General features: G+C 45.6%; 1 protein-coding gene across 2 annotated transcripts in view; it reads left to right on the top strand.

Annotated features, from left to right (window-relative positions):
• The window catches only part of DIMT1 (DIM1 rRNA methyltransferase and ribosome maturation factor), a 75,878-nt gene that overhangs the window by 9,214 nt on the left and 41,233 nt on the right, over nucleotides 1–25,431 (top strand). For both annotated transcript variants that reach the window (XR_010981521.2, XM_068097942.2), the window contains exons 7-9: nucleotides 6,161–6,284; nucleotides 6,371–6,463; nucleotides 6,756–6,820. Coding sequence is in view for 1 of the 2 variants with exons in the window: in XM_068097942.2 (XP_067954043.1) it covers nucleotides 6,161–6,284; nucleotides 6,371–6,463; nucleotides 6,756–6,820 (282 nt within the window). In the remaining variant the exon portion in view is untranslated. The remainder of the gene's footprint in view (nucleotides 1–6,160; nucleotides 6,285–6,370; nucleotides 6,464–6,755; nucleotides 6,821–25,431) is intronic.

The raw sequence follows: 25,431 nt of genomic DNA, 5'->3' as shown, positions 1-25,431 counted from the left end.
CTTTAGGCCATCCTGTCCAGAACAATCAATATATCAATTAATAGCAAGACATTGATTGAGGGGGAGAGAGTTGGGCATTAATAGGTTGATTTATTGGTGTTGGACACTTCAGTCAAGACAATACCATTGCTTACAATCTCAGACTGATTTGGCATCATTGTGTGTGCTGTCCTTCTGATGGGCATGAAGGACTGTGCGGCCCGTCTGCTGGCATTAGTTGGTGGACAATAAAGATTCCACATTGTCCTTCACAAAGAGTAAGGTGAGCTTTTGCCGGTAACCTGGCCAAATTCCTCGAACCTGCAGGTGCACTGAATCAATGGTATCGCTGTGCCCCTGCGAAAAATAATGAAAACCCACAGCCACATGCTCCAAATGAACGAACAAATGAAATTGCTGAATCAGCACTCCAATTATTTGCTGAAAATATAGAAGCTGAAATTTAAAACTGTTTTCAACTGGAAATGAATGACCATGATCACTTTCCATTATTCCTTATCTCCATTCATTACTTAACCTTTCATGAAACAGACAGACCACCAAAAGCTTTGTTAGAAATGGTAATGAGGATTTGGATATAAAGTGGTCGGAAATTATGGGAACAGGCAAATATCTTCTTCTACAGTCACGTGAAAAAGTAAGTACACCCCATGTAAAGTTTTGATTTTTTCAACATATTTCAGCATACAGCTATTTGATCTTCATTTCAACAATATTGATAGATAAAGGTGATATAATATAACAAATATCATGAAACATTTACATTTTGTAGTCCATTGTATAATTTAAATAAACATAAATGCAAATTTCGCATGTGGAAAAAGTAAGTACACCCTTGGCTCCAATAGGTGGTGTTGCCCCCTTTGGCAGAAACAACCTCAAGTAGACGTTTCTTATAACTGTCTACCAGTCTCTGACATCGACTGGGAGAAATTTTTGCCCACTCCTCCATGCAGAATTCTTTCAGCTGTGCGATGTTTGAGGGGTTTCTTGCATGCACAAAAAAAAAAAAAAAAACCACCTTTAGAGGCCATTTTTCCCTGCAAGCGGGGGATGGCCTTTTTCGGGAACCGTGGTAGTTGTTGTTTTTCGGTCCCCTTTTTGAAGCAATGTTTTACGGCCGGATGCCCTTCCTGACGCCAACCCTTTTTGCCGCCTTTAACGACAAGCAGGGAATTACCAGTGAACTGGTACTCAATTAGCCGACCTCGGAAGGATGACAGGCTGAGTCAACCCCCCTGGCGTTAATTCAGCGATCGACCGGGTTTCGAACCCAGGATCCTAGGATCCTAAGCCGGCACCCTAGCCGCTAGCCCAACACCAGGTTCTTGCATGCACAGCTCATTTCAAATCCCCCCACAACATCTCGATGGGATTTAGATCCGGGCTTTGACTTGGCCATTCCAGAACCCTCCATTTCTTTGTTTTCAGCCATTCCTTGGTGGATTTACTGGTATGTTTAGAGTCATTGTCATGTTGCAAGGTCCACCTTCGGTTGAGCTTCAACTTTCCGACAGAGGGCCTGACATTATCCTCAAGCATCCTCTGGTACAATGAAGAATTCATAGTGGATTATATGATGGTGAGGTGCCCAGGCCCTGATGCATCAAAGCTGCCCCAAACCATAATATTTCCACCACCATACTTTACAGTTGGTATCAGGTTCTTGTGGTCAAATGCTGGCTTTGGTTTTCGCCAAACATGTCTTCTGGTACTGTGGCCAAATAGCTCTACCGTTGACTCATCTGTCCAGAGCACATTGTTCCAGAAGTGCTGGTCTTTGCCTCGATGTTCATTGGCAAACTTTAGTCTTGGCCTGATGTTCTTTCTGGACAGCAAAGGTTTCCTCCTGGCACACCTCCCATGTAGATCAAATTTGTGCAGCCTCTTTCTAATGGTAGACTCGTGCACTTTGACATCAACAGTGGCAAGAGCTACCTGTAGGTCCCGTGATTACATTCTGGGGTTCTTAGAGACTTCTTTCAGCATCTTGCGGTCTGCTCTCGGGCTGAACTTGCTGGGGCGGCCTGGCCTGAACAAGTTGGCAGTTGTTTGGAATCTTCTCCACTTGTAGATGATCTTCCGGACAGTCGAATGATTGATTTCAAATTGTTTGGAGATCTTTTTGAATCCCTTCCCAGACTCGTAGGCATCCTTAACCTTCTTTCTGAAGGCCTCAGAGAGCTCTTTTGATTTAGGCATGGTGACGCCGCACACTTCAACAACAAAGAGCAAACCAAACGAAATATCTGAGGTTTAAATAAGACAGGTTCCTCCAAGATCCTCTCTAACGATGTTCTAATCATTTGCACCTGAGCTGATATTCCTGATTCTAATTTTAGGTATTTGAAGAAGTGATAAATGTAGGGGTGTACTTACTTTTTCCACATGCAAAATTTGCATTTATGTTTATTTAAATTATACAATGGACTACAAAACGTAAATGTTTCATGATATTTGTTATATTATATCACCTTTATCTCTCAATATTGTTGAAATGAAGATCAAATAGCTGTATGCTGAAATATGTTGAAAAAGTCAAAACTTTACATGGGGTGTACTTACTTTTTCACGTGACTGTATATATATAAAAGAAAGTTTTTGTTTGTTTGTTTGTTTGTTTGTCTGCGCAAGCTCATCTCCTGAACGGTGAAAGATAGGAGGAAACCTCTAATACAAAAAATGTCGGGACAGGCCCCGGGAAGGTTATAGGCTCGGTGGCGAGGCCGGTCGAGGCCCACCTCGGCCGGGCTGGGCCCATTTCGCAATTAAAAGCTGAGCTACATTATAGTAGTCAATCTTCTACAGGCGCGAGTAAAAGCTGAATTATAGTAGTAAATTCATTCAAAAAGAACCCGGGCAACGCCGCATGCTTTCGGCTAGTATATATATAATTACTAGCAAAAGTACCCATACCTAGTGATGTGAAAAACTAGTCATGGTGGGGACAAGAATAACCACAGAAGATGACAGTCAGGATGTTGTCTGGGGAAATTCAATCCATCCTGTAGCCACTCACCTTCACCAAAGGTGGCACTATTCAAACTAACTGCAACAGCAAGGAAGTATACCCCATTATTTTTCCCGGCATTGTTCACGGCATATATAAATCATGGTTTATACTTTAAGGGGATGTGTTGGGGGTTTGACCCCCCAAATTGGTATTTCCCTGTCTTCTAGCAACAATTGAAATAGGTTCTGCAACTTTTTATGTCTTAGGATTCCATGTATACACCGATGCAAGTTTTTCCAGGTATCTTTAATTTGATGTACTGTGTGTGCAAGTTCTTCCCCTACCAGATTTGAACAACAGCTGCCCCTCCTGCTTTGCTCGAATTGTGTAGAGCTTAACATTTGAGAACAGTATAATTAAACCATGACCACACATCATGTATTTGTAATGACAAGGGTGTCTTCCAGAAGCAGCAGTGCAACAGAGAATTTGTATATATTGTGCTACCTCTGGCTCCAAATTTGTGCCCAATCAGCCCAGGACATTCTGAGAATGGAATGGAACTTGGACCCCCGCACCATCATGAGGTTCAGCTTTCATTATGACAGAGCCTGGTGTAAGGCTTATTATGATAGACATGAAGTGGTCACCTCCATGTGCCCTATAAGTTTTTGGTTTAGCATTGTGACGGACATAGAGCCAGAGCGATCTTCCCTTTTACCCCATCACATTCTCAGCTGTGCAGCATCCACATACTCACCACGGCGAACCGACCATGCCTGCTTGTAGTCACATGTATCCACCAGAACACTTGCTTTCTTCCTGGATTCATTCAAAAATCGTTCCCACGTACCTGGTACGTTCCCACACCTGGTACACCAAAACACAACTAGTATGTGCTTTGCAGTAGGACATTGAGATTAGAAAGACGTAAGGAGACATGAAGGTAAGGGAATGTAGGTGCTTATCAAAGGATGTTCGGGTTGTTTCCACTCCCCTCCACACTCCCCTCTCTTTGCCCCCTACCTCAATCTGGATAGGGGAAATTTATGTAGGACCACCTTTTCATGTCACATATAGTCCCCACCCCAAGCTGCCTTGAGGGCATTGAGAGCCAATCAGAAAGTACGACGTAGTTTCACAAATAGACCAGACCAGGTGTGTCAGGAAGATTTCCCTCTCCAATAGTTCTGGAATTTGACGAACTATTGTACGAATAATTATCCAGGGTACTAGCTTTCCTGCCAAAAACTTGGAATCCAAATCCTTAATACCGTTTGCTTCAGCGGGATTCGAACCTGCCACCCCTGGGGTGCCAGTTTAGTGCCCTTGTCAAAAGGCCTTCACTATTGTGGCAAAACGAGTACGGCTCTTCAAGAAGTTTGCATGCTCTCACGCAGTGGCACTCTTGCTGCTGGTTGCTGTTCGGTAAAAAATATTTTAATCCATAGGGTACTGGCACACAAGGACCGACTTTTTTAAAAGGCACTGTGGAACACCACAGCAATTATTCTAATTTCCTTCTTTCCTGGAAGTTCTTGCAGTGTCCATGTGTTTTATACCTCTCCCACCTCCTCCCAAGCCCTCTCCCTCCCACAGATCTCCCGATGTCCCTGCTCTCAAATGTTGTGTTTGTGTCCTTCCCCCTCTCTCCCCATCTTGTCTACCGCTCCCCTTATTATATGTTTTATGTGTCGGTTTGACTTTTTGTGTGATTAATGTTAGCTCTTTCACGAGCCTCGATCTTGTATACAAAAAAGAAAAAAACTAGAACGCCACTCAGTCGAGCGCATACTCCCGCCATGGGTCAAGTTGGAGCCCAGACTTCCAATGGTAAAAAATTCCTGGATCCGGAATAATATCTTGAGCTTCACCAAAAACTAATCAATTCTTCCTTATCCCAAGGGCAATCATCCCACCAACCTTCATGCAAATCCGTTCAGAACTTTTCCAGATATCTTGTTCACGAACACACACACACACACACACACACACACACACACACACACACACACACACACACGGACGGACACGATCGAATGCATTACTTCCTGGCGGGAGTAACTAGAACGCCACTCAGTAGAGCGCACACTCCCGCCATGGGTCAAGTTGGGATAATACGTTTTGTTTAACATCCCCTCTCCCCAAAACAATAAATGAAAAAGAAAGTAAGCCGTCAGAGAATTTATTTTGATACTAGGGCATGCCCGTACTATATATATATCTAAAATTATATCCCCCCCCTCTATTTACATGAAATGGTTTGGTCCAAAGCGAACGGCTTGCGAGTACGGTGACAACCCCCCCCCCCCCCTCTATTTACATGAAATGGTTTGGTCCAAAGCGAACGGCTTGCGAGTACGGTCACAATCCCCCCCCCTCTATTTACATGAAATGGTTTGGTCCAAAGCGAACGGCTTGCGGAGTTTGGTAAAGAAATCGCCATAGCTCGGTAACTACTTCTCCGATTAATATGAAACCTTGAAAAGGCACATCCTCGGGTCCCCAGCAATATACCTGGCAAGTTTCAAGTATATCGGACCCGTGGTTGTCGAGAAACAGCGGTCACAGACAAACATACAAACATACAAACATACACAGAGATTACTGGAATTATAGATAGATATCTCGGAATTAGAGGAGAAAAACATCATTTAAGAATAAGAATAAGAATAAAAGCTTTAATGCAGTAAAACAGAAAAAAAATTCCCCCAAAAAATTCCTGGATCTGGAATAATATCCTGAGTTTCACCAAAAACTAATAAATTCTTCCTTATCCCAAGGGCAATCATCCCACCAACTTTCATCCAAATCCGTTCAGAACTTTTCCAGATATCTTGTTCACAAACACACGAACACACACACACACACACACACACACACACACACATATATACATATACACACACATATGCATATACACACATGCATATACACACACATATGCATATACACACACATATGCATATACACACACACACACACACACACGGACGGACGGACACGATCGAATGCATTACTCCCTAGCGGGAGTAATAAATAATTATAGAACTAAATGTACCTTGCAGAGCAATACAAGTGCAACAGCAATATATGAAGTGTGCAGCTTTTATCCATTTTGATCAAATTTCAATCAACTGTGTTTTTGTGTTCGCCATTTGGTCAAGCAATTGAAGACTTGGGCATCTGCATTGTAATGCATTGCAGGTGTGCAGTGCTGATGTTTCAGCGGGAGTTTGCATTGCGCCTTGTTGCATCACCAGGAGAGAAAATGTACTGCCGCCTTTCTTTAAACACGCAGCTGCTTGCTCGTGTCAGCCACATCATGAAGGTAATCAACGCTCAGCTGTTCGTTGTGGGTGCCAAAGTTTGAGTCCAGGCGCTTTCTCGCAGTTACCGTGTGTACATTTTCCACAGGTAGGGAAGAACAATTTCCGTCCACCTCCACGTGTCGAATCCAGTGTGGTACGCCTGGAGCCTCGAAACCCTCCTCCTCCGGTCTCATTCCAGGTAGCCGAAGCGGCGCGCACCAAGGACAACTTGGTCTCGCCATGCTTTTTCTTTGGTATAACTTTGGAATTTTAGTAACTTGCTATTGTTTGCATCTTCCTGTTATTTTGTCTCATCTGTTTCTGCTACTTTACTTGTCTGTCTTCGAAGAAAGAACATCACGGAAGTGGTGATTATTGAAGGAATTATTTAGTAGTTTGTGTAATGTTTTTACACAAACATTATTTACACAAACATTATTTACACAAACATTATTTACACAAACATTTTTTGTCGGGGGTGGGCTTTGCAGGAATGGGATGGTTTGGTGAGAATCGCTTTCATTCGTAAAAACAAGACTCTGAGTGCAGCGTTCAAGTGAGTGCTTTCTCATTTGGTTATTTTTCTTCGACAGTCCTTAGCTAACGTATGAATGGACTAAATCACTTGTCATTGGTGCTACTACAATTTCCTGTCGGGCTGGCAGACTCTAAGGATAAACACAGTTATCTATTTAAGCTGTCGAGCCTGAGTTCAAATCAAGGCTCAGCTATAAACTGTCATCCCTGTGTTTAATATGTAGGGTGACGTATCAATATGCCTGCCGTCTCTTGGATCGATGTTAAACTGGTCGCCCTGCCTACCGGCCAGCTTAAGCTGGTGAACATTGACAATCCCACAGAGTCCTTCGTGAAGAGTAGGCGTGCTATCACCGGCACGGTGAACAAATTCCTGCTCTGACCTGCAGGGGGTACTACATCAGTGGCCCAGCCATTGATGCTGCCCGCAGCTATGCGCTGCAAGCAAAAGAAGACAAATTTCTTGGAACCAATAATAGTGACATCTGATGATGCCCCAACAGCCCAATTTGTAAAATAATCTTCGTTATTTTATGAACACTTCATCTAAAATATTTAGTTATTACTTAGTAATTGTACAATAAATGGAAATGCTTTTGACAGGGGTGTGTGTGTGTGTGTGTGTGTGTGTGTGTGTGTGTGTGTGTGTGTGTGTGTGTGTGTGTGTGTGTGTGTGTGTGTGTGTGTGTGTGTGTGTGTGTGTGTGTGTGTGTATGTATGTGTATGTATGTATGTATGTATGTATATATATATATATATGTATTGTTACGTGCTCCTTCCCAAGCCCTGGTCACGGTGTACCTCCGAGCCCCGAGAGGAGTCACGGCAGAAAGATGTGTTATTCTGTGTGTCAAAGATCAATGGTGAAACCACACCAATTGTTACCAACAAACAAGTATTGTATTAAGATCACACAAGAATAACAGTACAATAACAATATTAATCAATTGTACAACCAATATATCATTCCTATGATGGTGCCATCAGTTTCGTACAATATAACTCACTGTGCTCCAAGTGAGCGAAAATAACATTCCCAATGTCTCTGTCCCACCTTCAAACCAAAGTCGATCCACGCTCCAGTGATCGTCAGAACGATGTTGTATCGAGACCAGAATCCCGCTCGGTTGACAGTCACACTGCCAAAGATAGGCAAAAGTGTCCTCAAGAGGCAGCTGGGAAATCACACCTTCGGGTACATGGACGTTCAACGGCTCCCAATCGGCGAACCGCAAATTCACACTCAAAATCCACGTTACACACACACACCAGGTTAACGTCTGGATGCGGTGAAATGGTTGAAGCGAGGTGAAAAACCTGGAGCGATGCGAAAATCCAGTGCGAGGCAAAATGGCCAACGGTCCGTTCTCAAGATGTAACGGCACTCCAATGATTCTCTTCGGAATCAACCGCAAAACCTGTCACGCAGGTTTATCTGTCACAGCGGTAACAACTCTGTCGCAGGAATCCCTTTCCCAGGAAACCCCAAAGTTCGCTAGTGACCCCCGTTCGCCAGTGTTTGCTCAAAACCTCAACGCAGCTTGGCTCCTTCTCCGACCTCACTCGCTCTGCCTCCTCTCCTCTTCTTCTTCCTCGTCCGGTGCCCGATCCGGTTTCCGGTTTCTTTTAAAACATTAACTTTTTTTTACCTTTTCAAAAGTTATCTATATTTCACCTAAACGATAACAATAATAGTACATGCAACCAAAAATGTTCACTGTGGATGAGAACCACAACAACGGAAGTGACGAATCCGTAACATTATATATATATATATATATATATATATATATACACACACACACACACACACACACACACACACACACACACACACACACACACACACACACACACACACACACACTTGGCATTTAATATGGAATTTTTTTTTTTCCTTGACTTGGGTTTACTTTCTTAACTCAGTATATCAATCTGGTGAGTTTCTTTTACACTTTGGTGATTTATTTGTTAAAAGAACCATGTCACTGATTGTCTGTCGCAGCAAGAAGTCAACAACAGGATTATATCACAGGTGGCGTGGCAAAATGTACGGACAGGTGCATTTGATGATTGGCTTCACAGTCAGGTGTACAAGGGTTGTTGCGTTCTGTATTAGTGGAAAACAACTGCTGCACATCTCCAAAAGTTATTGCCGCTTCCTCTGGAGATGGTCCGTCAACTCGACAATGCTGTTTGTCATGGAGTGGTGGCTTTACGAAATTACGGCATGAAACAGCGTGCTATTGCTCGGCAGTATGGCATCACTCAAGGTCAGGTGTCAAAGATCCTGAAACGAAATGCTCAGAGGGGTGTCCCTACTCCAATACCGAGGCCAGGACGTCCCCGCAGAACCACAAGGAGGGATGATCGCCAGCTGCACCGGTTAGTCCGCAATGGCCGTACCAAGTCAGCTAATCGGCTTAGGGCTGAGTGGCAGCAACTGACAAATGTGCCTGTATCCAGAAGGCTAGTCAACCAACGACTGGTTCAAGCAGGCTATCGTGCCAGGCGTCCCCTGAGAAAGCCATGCCTGACCAGACAACACCGCCAGCGCCGATTGCAGTGGGCCAGAGAGCACCGTCAATGGCAGCCAGGACACTGGAATCACGTGACCTTCAGTGACGAGTCTAGATTTCTGGTCTATCGTCAAGATGGCCGCGTCCGAGTGCGCAGACAAGTGCATGAAGCCTACAACAAAGATTGTATAGTGCCAAGAGTCCAAGCTGGAGGTGGTGGGGTGACCGTTTGGGCTGCCTTTCATGCAGGGGGCAAAACTGACCTGGTTGTCCTGAATGGAAACCTGAACCAGTTCAAGTACAAGGCCATTCTGGAATAAAGATTGCTTCCATTTGCTCGTGCAGCCTTTCGAGGAAACTTTGTCTTCCAAGATGACAATGCACGGCCTCATCATGCTCGCATGATCCAACACTTTCTTGCTGACCGTGGTGTAGAGCATATGGAGTGGCCTGCCATGTCCCCGGATATGAATCCGATAGAGAACTTGTGGGCAGAATTAACGCGGCAAATCGACCACTTGGACCAGCAGCCGACCTCTGTGCGTGAATTGCAGCAGGCTATTGTCACTGCATGGCAAGCGATTCCTGTCCAAACCTTGGCAAATCTCGTGAACAGCATGCCTCAACGTGTACGTGCTCTCCTGAATGCTCGTGGGGGTTACACGAAGTACTGAACTGTAATTTTACTGTCCGTAATCCCAGTCGTAATTTAACTTTTATTTTTGTGAAAATTTTTTTGGCAAATGTGCAAAATAAAGAGATACTTCTGGAAAACGTACAGAAGTTTAACACAGTACTGTCCATGAATTGAGTTCGATATCAGTTTACATCACTTTCAAGGATCAATTTATTTGTTTCTAAATGTCAAATGTGGTTTTTGTTTCTTTTAAAGGTCAAATTAACAAAATCTGGAATAATTTCAACATAATTCCAATGAACTTTTGGTTCTAAGACATCTTGAAAAGTAAGTTCACTCCCACAAAAAAAATATTCCATATTAAATGCCAAGTCTGTATATATATAGGCTTGGCATTTAATATGGAATTTTTTTTTTTTTCTTGACGGGTTTACTTTCTGAACTCGGTATATCAATCTGGTGAGTTTCTTTTACGCTTCGGTGATTTATTTGTTAAAAGAACCATGTCACTGATTGTCTGTCGCAGCAAGAAGTCAATAACGGGATTATATCACAGGTGGCGTGACAAAATGTACGGACAGCTACATTTGACGATTGGCTTCACAATCGGGTATATAAGGGTTGTTGCGTTCTGTATTAGTGGAAAACAACTGCTGCACGTCTACAAAAGTTATTGCCGCTTCCCCTGGAGATGGTCCGTCAACTCGACAATGCTGTTTGTCATTTAGTGGTGGCTTTACGAAATTCCGGCATGAAACAGCGTGCTATTCGTGCTAATGCTTGGCAGTATGGCATCACTCAAGGTCAGGTGTCAAAGATCCTGAAACAAAATGCTCAGAGGGGTGTCCCTACTCCAATACCGAGGCCAGGACGTCCCCGCAGAACCAAAAGGAGGGATGATCGCCAGCTGCACCGGTTAGTCCGCAATGGCCATCCCAAGTCAGCTAATCGGCTTAGGGCTGAGTGGCAGCAACTGACAAATGTGCCTGTATCCAGAAGGCTAGTCAACCAACGACTGGTTCAAGTAGGCTATCGTGCCAGACGTCCCCTGAGAAAGCCACGCCTGACCAGACAACACCGCCAGCGCTGATTGCAGTGGGCCAGAGAGCACCGTCAATAGCAACCAGGACACTGGAATCACGTGATCTTCAGTGACAAGTCTAGATTTCTGGTCTATCGTCAAGATGGCCGCGTCCGAGTGCGCAGACACGTGCATGAAGCCTACAACAAAGATTGTATCGTGCCAAGAGTCCAAGCTGGAGGTGGTGGGGTGACCGTTTGGGCTGCTTTTCATGCAGGGGGCAAAACTGACCTGGTTGTTCTGAATGGAAACCTGAACCAGTTCAAGTACAGGGCCATTCTGGAAGAAACATTGCTTCCATTTGCTCGTGCAGCCTTTCGAGGAAACTTTGTCTTCCAAGATGACAATGCATGGCCTCATCGTGCTTGCATGATCCAACACTTTCTTGCTGACCGTGGTGTAGAGCATATGGAGTGGCCTGCCATGTCCCCGGATATGAATCCGAGAGAGAACTTGTGGGCAGAATTAACGCGTCAAATCGACCACTTGGACCAGCAGCTGACCTCTGTGCGTGAATTGCAGCAGGCTATTGTCACTGCATGGCAAGCGATTCCTGTCCAAACCTTGGCAAATCCTGTGAACAGCATGCCTCAACGTGTACGTGCTCTCCTGAATGCTCTTGGGGTTACACGAAGTACTGAACTGTAATTTTACTGTCCGTAATCCCAGTCGTAATTTCACTTTTGTTTTTGTTAAAAAAAATTTTGGCTAATGTGCAAAATAAAGAGATACTTCTGGAAAACGCACAGAAGTTTAACACAGTACTGTCCGTGAATTGAGTTCGCTATCAGTTTACATCACTTTCAAGGATCAATTTATTTGTTTGGAAGTGTCAAATGTGGTTTTTGTTTCTTTTAAAGGTCACATTAACAAAATCTAGAATTATTTCAACATAATTCCAATGAACTTTTGGTTCTAAGTCATCTTGAAAAGTAAGTTCACCCCCCCAAAAAAAATTCCATATTAAATGCCAAGTCTGTATATATATATATATATATATATATATATATATATATATATATATATATATATATATATATATATATATATTGTTACGGCCCGCGGATAAGGATGTTGGTTTGCCGAGCGGATGGCACCGCGGCCTAACAGTTACCCCGATTCCCGAACGTTGGCTGGATCGCGCCACAGATATTCAATATGGAAAAGACTAAAACGACGGATGTGAAGAAAAGGAAGAAGAAGAAGACAAAAAAAAGGTTGAAAATACTACTAAATTTATTCCTACTATATACAGGCTCAAAATAACCAAGGAAGAAGGAAAGATAATAAAATAATTTTACAGAAGATTTTAGAGAGACAGTGCAAATTCCTAGCTTATACAAACTTGATTAACCCAAGGACAGAACAAACGAACAAACTCACGTACACAAGGATGGAATGATGATAGGACTGGCGGGAGGTGGATGGCTGGAGGGAGAGGAAGGTCCACCGGGTCCTGCAGCACGATCGGCGCGTTGGGCAGCCGCCGTTCCTTCGCGGCCCTGCTCCGAACTGCCGTCCAGGCCCCAAGCTGCTGTATCTGAAGCTGCTGTTTTGCTGCGTGGATGTCGCGTGCTTTCCTGGACGACAACAGGCTTTGTGCTTCCTTGGATGTTCTCTCTCTCTTTAGTCCAACCACTCCTCACCATCGACAACTCAACGCAACCACTGACGACCCAACGCAGCTCTGACCAAAACCACACAACTCAGCTCCTCCCAACTTCTTGCGCGCGCGCCTTTATAGCGCCTCCGGCGATCAAGCCGCCGGCCTTTTGGACACGCCCCTTGGTGGGCTCGCTTCGGCCTTGATTGGTGGGCACAGGCCCTCTGACGCCACCCTTGATGACGACGGGCGGGTACGCCCTTCTTCCCCGAGCTGAGCACATGTTCAATGGCGGCTTTGGGGGCGAAAACAACCCACAGCTGTAACAAACTGGCAAACTGCCCAGTGCAGTTGGCAATGGAGACTTGGAGGGGATGTAATTACAATCGAGGCTTGGCAATGACGAAAGTTTTGGGAGTGGGAATGGGGAATGAAAGGAATCTATCTATTTCACTTGGTGCAATGGAGTGTCATCTTAATGGAAGACAAGGCCTTACCCTAATACACATAATAAAGATATAACTATTGAACAGGGGTATTCTATGATTGGCTAACGTGTATGCTTTATGGACTAATTATGGGACGCCCTTTGACCTTTATACACACTGGAGCAAGGAGGCTCAGAATAAAGCAATAATAATAATACACACAATAAAACAAACACAATCCTCATATCCGCAACAATATATAACTGCAAAAATTGAGGTGTTCTAAAACTTTTGACCGGTCGTGTATTTATATACAGTTAAGCCCAAAATTATTCATACCCTTACCAAATTCGGAGTATTTTGAATCGTGTTATTTGAGGAATGAGTTTCTTGTGGCTTACGTTACATAAGAATGTGACAAATAGCTGAAAGAATCACTGCAAGAGACCTTTCAAGAAATACATTGTTTCGGGGGTATTTTATTGACAGATTTACAAAAAAAATGTCACGTCCAGAATTATTCATACCCTTGCTTAGATCAGTTCAAAGTCACAATTAGTAATCAACGGAAAAGCCTCTTTGTGATCACAGCCTCCAAACGGTTCTTATACTTGCTCACAAGGTTTTTGCATGTCTCTACAGGGATTTTGGCCCACTCCTCCTTCGCCAAGGTCTCCAGGTCTTTGAGGTTGGAAGGCTTCCTTGCCATCACTCGGGTCTTGAGCTCCCTCCACAGATTCTCGATTGGGTTGAGGTCCGGACTTTGGCTTGGCCACTCTAGAACGTCTACATCATTATCCCGGAACCATTTCTTGACTAACTTGGCGGTATGTTTTGGATCGTTGTCGTGCTGATACGTCCAATGCTGCCCGAGGTGAAGTTTCTCTGCTGACTGTTTGATGTTTTCCTCAAGGATCTTGATGTACTGCTCCTTTTTCATGATGCCATCCACTTTGACGAGATTGCCGGGCCCACTGGCTGAGAAACATCCCCAAAGCATTATGCTCCCGCCTCCATACTTGATGGTCGGGACTGTGTTCTTTGGGTTGTATGCTTCACCTTTTTTCGCCAAACGAAAGCAACATCTCTGTGCCCGAAAAGCTCCATTTTCGTCTCATCCGACCACAGAACTGATGACCAAAAGCTTGGGTCTTTGTCCAGGTGCGCTCTTGCAAATGCCAGACGAGTTTCTCTATGCCTCCGTTTCAGGAGTGGAGTCTTTCTTGGTCGGCGTCCCTTGTGCAACGTCCGCTGGAGTGTCTGCCTTGATATCTTGGTCCCATACTCGCCAAGGTTGTTCAGGAGAGCCTTGATGGTGATCCGTGGATTGTTGTTGGCCTCTCGCCATATTTTTCTTGCCAGACGAGGTGACACCTTGGGCTTCCGACCACGTCCTTCAATGTTTTTTACAGTGTGGAACTCCTTGTACTTCCTAACTATGCTTTGTATGGTGGCAACTGGCACTCGGAATTGCTTCGAAATAGCTTTGTAGCCTTTCCCCTCCTTGTGAGCATTCACAATGAACAACCGAAGGTCCTCACTGAGTTATTTCTTCTTCGCCATGCTGACTATGAACTGAGAATGATTGCATCAGCTCCCCTTAATTTACAGTCTAAAAGCAGAGTGTTGTTCTATAATATTCCTCGCTGTACATTCAATAGACCACATTTGTATTGTATTCAGATTTTATGCACACATCTTGGAATAATTGCATAACATTATAAAGAATCTGAGGAATGTCAAAAGCATGTGCATTATCACAAACATTGGCTTCAATTCTGAGACTTGGCATGGGATATGAATAATTTTGGACTGGCATAAAAACAAAAACTATAAACATTAATTGTTATGCCAATAATTTTGAGCCAAAATATAATGTGGATTTGTTCATGCCAACTAAATGTCCTTGCCTGAAGTGAAAGTTCCACCACTTTAGCTTGTAAGTATGATAAATGCAAAAATCTCAGATTTTTCATAGGGTATGAATAATTTGGGGCTTAACTTATATATATATATATATATATATATATATATATATATATATATATATATATATATATATATATATATATATATATCAGTCACTATGCGACCTTCATATCATCAGTGGAGAACCGCCAGCAAGGTGTCCCATACAGCTGCTGCTGCACCTTGCTGGGAGCGATAAGCACCGCCTGCCACGCGGTGACGTTATCTCTGGTATCCACTCATCATATGGAGTCGACTTGGTTGCGGTTGGGAGTTACTAATAATGGTATCTGTAATCTGGTTCTCCAACCTAATGAGCGGACAACATGACGTCATCGCCATGCACGTCCGCCTTGCCTGCAAAGTTCCAGAGGAACCATCTAGCAGTGCGTCATTACGGATTATAAATACAGATACTGTCACATTGTCACAAGTGCATGCAAAACTCACAGTTACCGACCTGGTTTCGCCCTTGTTGGGGCTTCATCAGGGCAACGCAGTGAGGCTTTCCATACACTTGTAACTCTGTGACCTTTTCGGTTTTTATATCAGTCACTATGCGACCTTACTATGTCACTATGCACTTTATATGACTGATATAAAAACCGAAAGGGTCACAGAGTTACAAGTGTATGGAAAGCCTCACTGCGTTGCCCTGATGAAGCCACAACAAGGGAGAAACCAGGTCGGTAACTGTGAGTTTTGCATGCACTTGTGACAGTATCTGTATTTATAATCCGTAATGACGCACTGCTAGATGGTTCCTCTGGAACTTTGCAGGCAAGGCGGACGTGCATGGCGATGACGTCATGTTGTCCGCTCATTAGGTTGGAGAACCAGATTACAGATACCATTTTATTTATATATATATATATATATATATATATATATATATATATATATATATATATATATATATATATATATATATATATATATATATATTAGGGTGGTGCTCAAAATAAGTTTTTTTAAATATTTACTGGGACATGGCTTTATGTTGTTCCTTTTGTTCCAAAATGAAAAGACACCGAATATGAAAGCAATCTGATTTTATTTAGGGGTGCCACATCAGCCTTCAAACTAAAGGTGTCTACAAAACTTTTCTATTTATGGATCGAAAGCAAAACCAGAAGTTTGTTTTATGAAAATCCACCCTCAACTCACTTTCTTTGTATTCTAGCAAACACAAGTTACAATAGCTGCACAAATAGCACTATATTGCTATGAAAACTCAAATTCAATGATAACAATCCAAATGTTCAGTTCATAAAATGAAGAGACACCATATCACATAATATTAAAAAACCCAAATATAATGAGAAATGTAACTCCTATTTCTGGGCCTGTTTCACCACTGTTGCCTTCTTGACATCGGGGTACATCTTCCTGTGAGCAGCAACAACTTGGAGCAGAGCTTGCTTTTGCTCTTCATCCTTTGTAAGGAGCTTATTGTAGTCTTGTATCAATGCGACACCCCTTTCTGCCCTGTCGTTCACCACGAATAAGCCACTGGCGGCTTTCTTTGCTTCCTGAAAGCTGGTTTCTTGCTCCCATGAACCAGGATCCTTATCCATCCAATCAGTTGGGGTCCCTAGGATGCTGAAGAAATGCTTGGTGTGTTTTGTTATGAGGCCAGCGATTGACAGGGCGGTTCCTCGTTTGATAGCTGGTCTCTTTGGAGAGGGGTTTTCACCGTCATTTTTCAATGCTTCAATCATATTGATCTTGCTTTCTTTGTCAATTCTGGTGTCAAAGAATGCAAATGCCACTAGTACTGGGCTCATGTACCACGTGTGGCGGCCAAGTGCCTTCAAGGCTGCCTGAGCCATCTTCTGATTGATTTGTTCAAACTTTTCCAACTTCTTGAAGCAGTTAATGTCATTCAGGGGAGCCTCAATAGCTTGTGGAGCCAGAAACCAAGCCTGTACATACACAAGGCAGACAAAAATGTTGAAGGCTCGGAGTTCTCTCGCCTCTCGAAGTGCCAAGTGGAACTCTGACCGAAACATGAACACCTGTAGTGAATATAGTGCTTTTGCCATCCATCTGGCTCTGTGCATTGCTCCTGGAGCCATGATCCAGATTCCACGAGGTGGGATTCCTCCCATGTAGGTGACAGTCAGTTCTAGGAGTTCACGATAATCATCTCGTGGCTGCTGATCTTTCAAACACACAAGAACGTTTTTGCTTCCAACACACAAGAACGTTTTTGCTTCCAACACAGTGTCTACAGATCCCATTGAAGCCTTCCTCTCTGAGAATTGATCGTGAAGAAACTTCCTGTCCTCGGGGTTGGTGATTATGGCCTCCGAATCTGCATGCCTAAGATCAAACGTCTTCTCCAAGGAGGCCTTGAAGGATGCTTCCTTTTTCTCTTGGGTCGCACCACCCCGCTTTGCACCTTTTTGGAGGCTCCTCCATTCTTCATATAGCCTCTCCAAACGATGGATGCAGTGCTGCTTCGTCGTTGTAGGTAGGTGAGCTTTTTCCCAGAATTTCACAACCTCTTCAATGGTGAGGGTTGCACTCTCCCGGGCAGTGCGATTCTCCTTCTTCAGGTGATGGAAAAACAGGACAAGAGATTGATGCACAGTCGGGAGCTTGGCACCTTTGATGGCATCTCCAGAAGTGGACCCAATGAGATACACATTATCCTGAGCCCGAGTTTTCAATGAAACACTGGTACTAGCACATGCCATATCTGCAAAATAAGCAAGAATGTGGGTAAAATCCTGTTAATTCTTACTCCACAGGGTCACTCTCTACAAAAGAGCCACAGTCAATAAGTTAGGCCTACATATTACACACTAAAAAAGCGTACCCCTGACCCCGGGAACCTGTACAAAACATGCATGAAAATTGCCCAGATAGTGATCATAGGAAGTCTCAAAACTGTATGTATAATATATTGTATATATATAATGTATAATGTGTATTTATGTATATTTATTATTTAATGTATATTTACTATATATTTATTTTTAATATTATATTTAATGTATATATATAATTATGTATTTTTTTTGTGTATATACAGCCCAAAAAATGGGAATTCCTATTTTTGCATGGGGGAAAATTCATCACTGATGTGGCACCCCTAAATATTATTGGATTCCATTCAAATTTGGTGTGGTTTTCTTTGACACCAAAAGGAACAAAAATAGACCATGTCCCGGAGAAAATCTGCATTTTGCTTTTTTGAAGCCCACCCTAATATATATATATATATATATATATATATATATATATATATATAAATAATATGTGTGTGTATATACAGGGTGGTCCAGAAACCTTGGGCACATTTTGGAGAATGATACCTGCAACAAACAACTAAGTTTATTATTGTTTTTTGATGCAAAACAAAACATGGATTACTCATTAAACAGTCTAATCAAGACAAAACGATGGACTGTTCTGAAGTGGCCAACAATGAGTCCAGATCTAAATCCCATTGAACACCTTTGGGGAGATCTGAAAACAGCAGTTGGGAGAAGGCACCCTTCAAATCTGAGAGAACTGGAGCAGTTTGCACAAGAGTCGCCTATACTGCCAGTAGAGAGGTGTAGGAAGCTCATCCATGGCTATAGGAAGTGCTTGACTGCAGTTATTTTGTCCAAAGGATGTGCTACCAAATATTAAGTCGGGGGTGTTAATAATTTTGTCAATGCCATTTCTTTTTATTTTCAGATTTAAAAGGATATATTAAGTTCGGAATCAAAAACAAAGGTTCTGTAATATTAACAGTAAAATTTAGAATTGTGGAGACCAAATGCTTTTATCAATTTCAACTTATTTTTCGAGAAAATCGGGAGTTATTTGAAAATAGTTCAAGTGTGTCCATATTATTGGGCACGACTGTATGCGTATATATATATATATATATATATATATATATATATATATATATATATATATATATATATATATATATATATATATATATATATATATTGTCGCGATCCCGTCTGTGGAATGTATCCCAGCACGGAATACGGACGTAAATGTCCGGGCTTCAAGTAATCCACGGAGTGAAACAAAGAGACGCAATAAACACAATTGCGTTTAAATCGGCCTTCTAGGGGTAAGGCACGATGCTTTATTGGCTCGATCACAAAAAACCATGAAAGGTAACAAATGGAATAGGCTGCACAAGCCTGCAGGAACGGTCGGCCACAGACGCTCCAACAAGACGCAGGTAAGATATAGGACTCACAGTTCCAATCTACGATCTCCGGGAATCACTCGTTCTCTTCCGGAATCACTCACTCGTACAATCCATAACTATAAACGATCAGCACAACTCGCTGTCGTGAGGCGTAACGAAAGTTCCCTCGCCTCGAGGCCTCGAACCTCCGAGCTGCGTCCGTATCATGAGATGGCGGCCGCGCTCTCTGACCCTCCACCAATCACGTCCCGACTCGCCTCCCAATCGCGTGAGGCTCCAAGGAGGTTACGTCAGTGGTGGGCGGGGCACTCATTTGGGTGAGAACAAAGGTGGTTTCACCGGGGGGTTTCTCACAGTCCTCCCCCCCTAAGTAAAAACCCCGTCGAATAGACGGCGTTTTTAAAACCAGTATTTGTAGTAGGTGCAAATCACATGGCAAGATGATGGCGGGAATTGCTAACAGGCAATTAACGCAATTAACAATTACTAACACTTGTTAACAACAATAACAAAACAACGCAACAATACAACGCAACGCAATGGCGCAACACAATAACGCACTTATTAACGCAACAGGCAATTAACAGGCGTTAACAGGGTAAACAATGAACCAGTTTTGTTTGTTTTTTTCACACACAATATTAAACACCATACACCCCATTAACATCTACCCCACAAGAGTTACACTTCACCCAAAGCACAATAGAGAAACAAGGGAGCCAAACTCAAGGTGGGGAAACATTTACAGGAGGGAAACGGACCGAGACCTAGAGCGGCGGGTTCTCCTCCGGTGTCGAGAACGACAGTCATATGCGTAATGACCCCTTTCACCGCACTGGTAACATCGATCTTTCGGGTCGAACGGCCTGCGGACCAAAGGGCGTCTGAAACGAGGCCGCCGCGACATGCCATTCGACATCTCGACGCACACCCGCGATCCGCAAATTAACCTTCCATCAAGGGCTCTGACCGAATCTTCAGCATCTCGTGGATCTTCAAACTCAACAACTGCGAATCCAGGTGGGTTCCGAGCAACCCATACGTTGCGGAGTGGTCCGTAATGCCCGAAGACCCTCCCTAGCTCGGCTCTCGCTGCTCCATTGCCCAGGTTTCCCACATATACCTTAGCATTAGCATTAGCGTTCCTGCTGAATCGCGACATGGCGGGAGCGGTCCCTGAGGAGCACGGCACCTGAGGTTGGCTTGACGGGAGGCTCGGGTGGACTTCAGCTGACGCAACGTCACCGTCGGAAACTGGAGTCGAGGCGCTAGGCTCCTCGGGCCAGAGTGAAGATATGTCTGACTCCGCCACTCTCTCCGCCTGTTTACTCTGGGCTCTAGGGACCCCCCCACAGGTCAGAGTCAATGACTCCTCCCTGGCTATGGCATCATTGCCAATCAGCAAGGAGACCCCGGGTATAGGGTAGTAGGGTACTACCACACAGGTCACTGGACCCTTAAAAATGTCACTCCGGACCTCGAGGAGGGCAAGGGGGTACCGGCCAAGAACCCGGTCAATGCCCCGAAGGAGGGTATACTCGCCGGTATAACGCATCTGAGAGGCCGGAACTACCCCCACCCGGAGAACACACCGTGTCGCCCCAGTATCCCGAAGGTATTTGGTCTCAAACTTCAGCATCGAATCGGGGCCACCCACTAAGGCTGTCCCTGAATACTCCTGATGCAGTGGATGAATGGAATTAGCCCCGGTGGCAGTGACCTCGGTCACCGATGCCACCGTCGTGTGCGAGGGCCCGGCGGATGAGTTCCACTGATCTCCCTCCGACTTAACAGGAGGGTTGCCTCGGTAGGCCGGACTGGCGGGATTAGAGAAACAGCGGTTTTCACCGTGCCCCACGCGTTTGCAGAAATCGCACCAGGGCCCTGCCCTGGTCTGCGGCTCGCAAGCGCCCCCAGTGGAGGTCATCGGAGAACCCTTCCCCTCGATCCAGCCGCCGGGCAGACGGGGGGCGGTCTTGATCGCAGACTCCTCCGTCTTACGAAGCGACTGCGTGACTTGCAGCATTTTGCACGCCAAAACATGTTTATCAATAAGGTTGACGCAGTCTGCCAAGGAAACAGTGTCTTTGTCGACAAGAAACAATGCTAAGTCAGGCGGAAGCTGTTGATCGATACGGTAACGCACCAGGAGTTCCGCAACCGCTTGAGGTAACTCAACCTTGCTCCCCTTGAACCATCTCTGCAGCTGTTCCAACAAGGCCCGCGAATGTTCCTCATAGGTTTGACTGGACTCACGAGTCCAGCTGAAAAAATTTCTCCTATAAATACATGCGGACACCGCATAGGCATTCAAAATCTCGGCCTTCAATGCCCTGTATTTGTTTGCGTCCTCGGTTGCCATCCTCGCATATACCTCCCTCGCCTTCTCAGATAGATGGCTCACAAGATGGCCGACCCACAAGCTCTCATCAATGCCACCGGCAGCCAACAACTTCTCCGCCATCTCCAGATACGCTTCTGGCTTCGTGTCTCCCGTCCAGTCCGGCAAACGAACATGAACAGTTTCCGGGACTCTTGCAGCAGACCCCTCTGCCCGCAGTCGTTCAGTCAACATTCGCAACTCATGCTCTCTGACGCGTTCAGCTTCTGCTGCCGCATGCTCTCTCTCTGCTGCCGCCGCACGCTCTCTCTCTGCTGCCGCATGCTCTCTCTCTGCTGCCGCACGCTCTCCCTCTGCTGCTGCCGCACGCTCTCTCTCTGCTGCCGCATGCTCTCTCTCTGCTGCTGTCTCTGCTCTGTCATTCTCCCTGTTATACATGTCAAGTTGTTGAACCGGAGTCAGCCCGGTCCAGAAGGGCGAACGCATGCATTTAGTCATGATGGGATCGCTTCCTAACATCTCGGGTTGAGTGACCGGGTCAAGGCTGCTTGCGTCGCTCACCTCGCCACCCACGTGACTGTCAACATGATCAGGTTGAACTCTCACTTCCCTGGTCGACATAGCTTGGCTACGAGTTATCATACGACCAGGCACAAAACACAACCTCAAACACAACGCTCAAACACAACGCTCCGTTGGGGAAATACGACACAAACTACGCAATATCACCCGCACATCAAATTGCCAATGAGAAAAATACCACGTACAAATACTCACGTTTTTTTTTTTTTTCGGTTGTTTGGAGGGATCCGAGGCTATTCGCTTATCCTTTGTCGGTTGTTTGGAGGGATCCGAGGCTATTCACTTCTCTGCCCAAGACAGCGTCCTACGGCGAGAAAGTTCCTCCGAGACGGCGTCCGCTGGCGAGAAGGCGATGAACAGATGCCAGAAGATGTCGTCCACTGCAGAATTCCCGTCTCAATCGAATGGCTCTTACTTGAATGATCCTAGGACGAGCAACCCATTTGTCGCGATCCCGTCTGTGGAATGTATCCCAGCACGGAATACGGACGTAAATGTCCGGGCTTCAAGTAATCCACGGAGTGAAACAAAGAGACGCAATAAACACAATTGCGTTTAAATCGGCCTTCTAGGGGTAAGGCACGATGCTTTATTGGCTCGATCACAAAAAACCATGAAAGGTAACAAATGGAATAGGCTGCACAAGCCTGCAGGAACGGTCGGCCACAGACGCTCCAACAAGACGCAGGTAAGATATAGGACTCACAGTTCCAATCTACGATCTCCGGGAATCACTCGTTCTCTTCCGGAATCACTCACTCGTACAATCCATAACTATAAACGATCAGCACAACTCGCTGTCGTGAGGCGTAACGAAAGTTCCCTCGCCTCGAGGCCTCGAACCTCCGAGCTGCGTCCGTATCATGAGATGGCGGCCGCGCTCTCTGACCCTCCACCAATCACGTCCCGACTCGCCTCCCAATCGCGTGAGGCTCCAAGGAGGTTACGTCAGTGGTGGGCGGGGCACTCATTTGGGTGAGAACAAAGGTGGTTTCACCGGGGGGTTTCTCACAGTCCTCCCCCCCTAAGTAAAAACCCCGTCGAATAGACGGCGTTTTTAAAACCAGTATTTGTAGTAGGTGCAAATCACATGGCAAGATGATGGCGGGAATTGCTAACAGGCAATTAACGCAATTAACAATTACTAACACTTGTTAACAACAATAACAAAACAACGCAACAATACAACGCAACGCAATGGCGCAACACAATAACGCACTTATTAACGCAACAGGCAATTAACAGGCGTTAACAGGGTAAACAATGAACCAGTTTTGTTTTGTTTTTTCACACACAATATTAAACACCATACACCCCATTAACATCTACCCCACAAGAGTTACACTTCACCCAAAGCACAATAGAGAAACAAGGGAGCCAAACTCAAGGTGGGGAAACATTTACAGGAGGGAAACGGACCGAGACCTAGAGCGGCGGGTTCTCCTCCGGTGTCGAGAACGACAGTCATATGCGTAATGACCCCTTTCACCGCACTGGTAACATCGATCTTTCGGGTCGAACGGCCTGCGGACCAAAGGGCGTCTGAAACGAGGCCGCCGCGACATGCCATTCGACATCTCGACGCACACCCGCGATCCGCAAATTAACCTTCCATCAAGGGCTCTGACCGAATCTTCAGCATCTCGTGGATCTTCAAACTCAACAACTGCGAATCCAGGTGGGTTCCGAGCAACCCATACGTTGCGGAGTGGTCCGTAATGCCCGAAGACCCTCCCTAGCTCGGCTCTCGCTGCTCCATTGCCCAGGTTTCCCACATATACCTTAGCATTAGCATTAGCGTTCCTGCTGAATCGTGACATGGCGGGAGCGGTCCCTGAGGAGCACGGCACCTGAGGTTGGCTTGACGGGAGGCTCGGGTGGACTTCAGCTGACGCAACGTCACCGTCGGAAACTGGAGTCGAGGCGCTAGGCTCCTCGGGCCAGAGTGAAGATATGTCTGACTCCGCCACTCTCTCCGCCTGTTTACTCTGGGCTCTAGGGACCCCCCCACAGGTCAGAGTCAATGACTCCTCCCTGGCTATGGCATCATTGCCAATCAGCAAGGAGACCCCGGGTATAGGGTAGTAGGGTACTACCACACAGGTCACTGGACCCTTAAAAATGTCACTCCGGACCTCGAGGAGGGCAAGGGGGTACCGGCCAAGAACCCGGTCAATGCCCCGAAGGAGGGTATACTCGCCGGTATAACGCATCTGAGAGGCCGGAACTACCCCCACCCGGAGAACACACCGTGTCGCCCCAGTATCCCGAAGGTATTTGGTCTCAAACTTCAGCATCGAATCGGGGCCACCCACTAAGGCTGTCCCTGAATACTCCTGATGCAGTGGATGAATGGAATTAGCCCCGGTGGCAGTGACCTCGGTCACCGATGCCACCGTCGTGTGCGAGGGCCCGGCGGATGAGTTCCACTGATCTCCCTCCGACTTAACAGGAGGGTTGCCTCGGTAGGCCGGACTGGCGGGATTAGAGAAACAGCGGTTTTCACCGTGCCCCACGCGTTTGCAGAAATCGCACCAGGGCCCTGCCCTGGTCTGCGGCTCGCGAGCGCCCCCAGTGGAGGTCATCGGAGAACCCTTCCCCTCGATCCAGCCGCCGGGCAGACGGGGGGCGGTCTTGATCGCAGACTCCTCCGTCTTACGAAGCGACTGCGTGACTTGCAGCATTTTGCACGCCAAAACATGTTTATCAATAAGGTTGACGCAGTCTGCCAAGGAAACAGTGTCTTTGTCGACAAGAAACAATGCTAAGTCAGGCGGAAGCTGTTGATCGATACGGTAACGCACCAGGAGTTCCGCAACCGCTTGAGGTAACTCAACCTTGCTCCCCTTGAACCATCTCTGCAGCTGTTCCAACAAGGCCCGCGAATGTTCCTCATAGGTTTGACTGGACTCACGAGTCCAGCTGAAAAAATTTCTCCTATAAATACATGCGGACACCGCATAGGCATTCAAAATCTCGGCCTTCAATGCCCTGTATTTGTTTGCGTCCTCGGTTGCCATCCTCGCATATACCTCCCTCGCCTTCTCAGATAGATGGCTCACAAGATGGCCGACCCACAAGCTCTCATCAATGCCACCGGCAGCCAACAACTTCTCCGCCATCTCCAGATACGCTTCTGGCTTCGTGTCTCCCGTCCAGTCCGGCAAACGAACATGAACAGTTTCCGGGACTCTTGCAGCAGACCCCTCTGCCCGCAGTCGTTCAGTCAACATTCGCAACTCATGCTCTCTGACGCGTTCAGCTTCTGCTGCCGCATGCTCTCTCTCTGCTGCCGCCGCA

The sequence above is a fragment of the Myxine glutinosa genome, chromosome 1, assembly GCF_964187855.1.
Source record: "Myxine glutinosa chromosome 1, kmMyxGlut1.1, whole genome shotgun sequence".
NCBI lineage: Eukaryota > Metazoa > Chordata > Myxini > Myxiniformes > Myxinidae > Myxine > Myxine glutinosa.
This window is presented reverse-complemented; position numbering and strand designations above follow the sequence as displayed.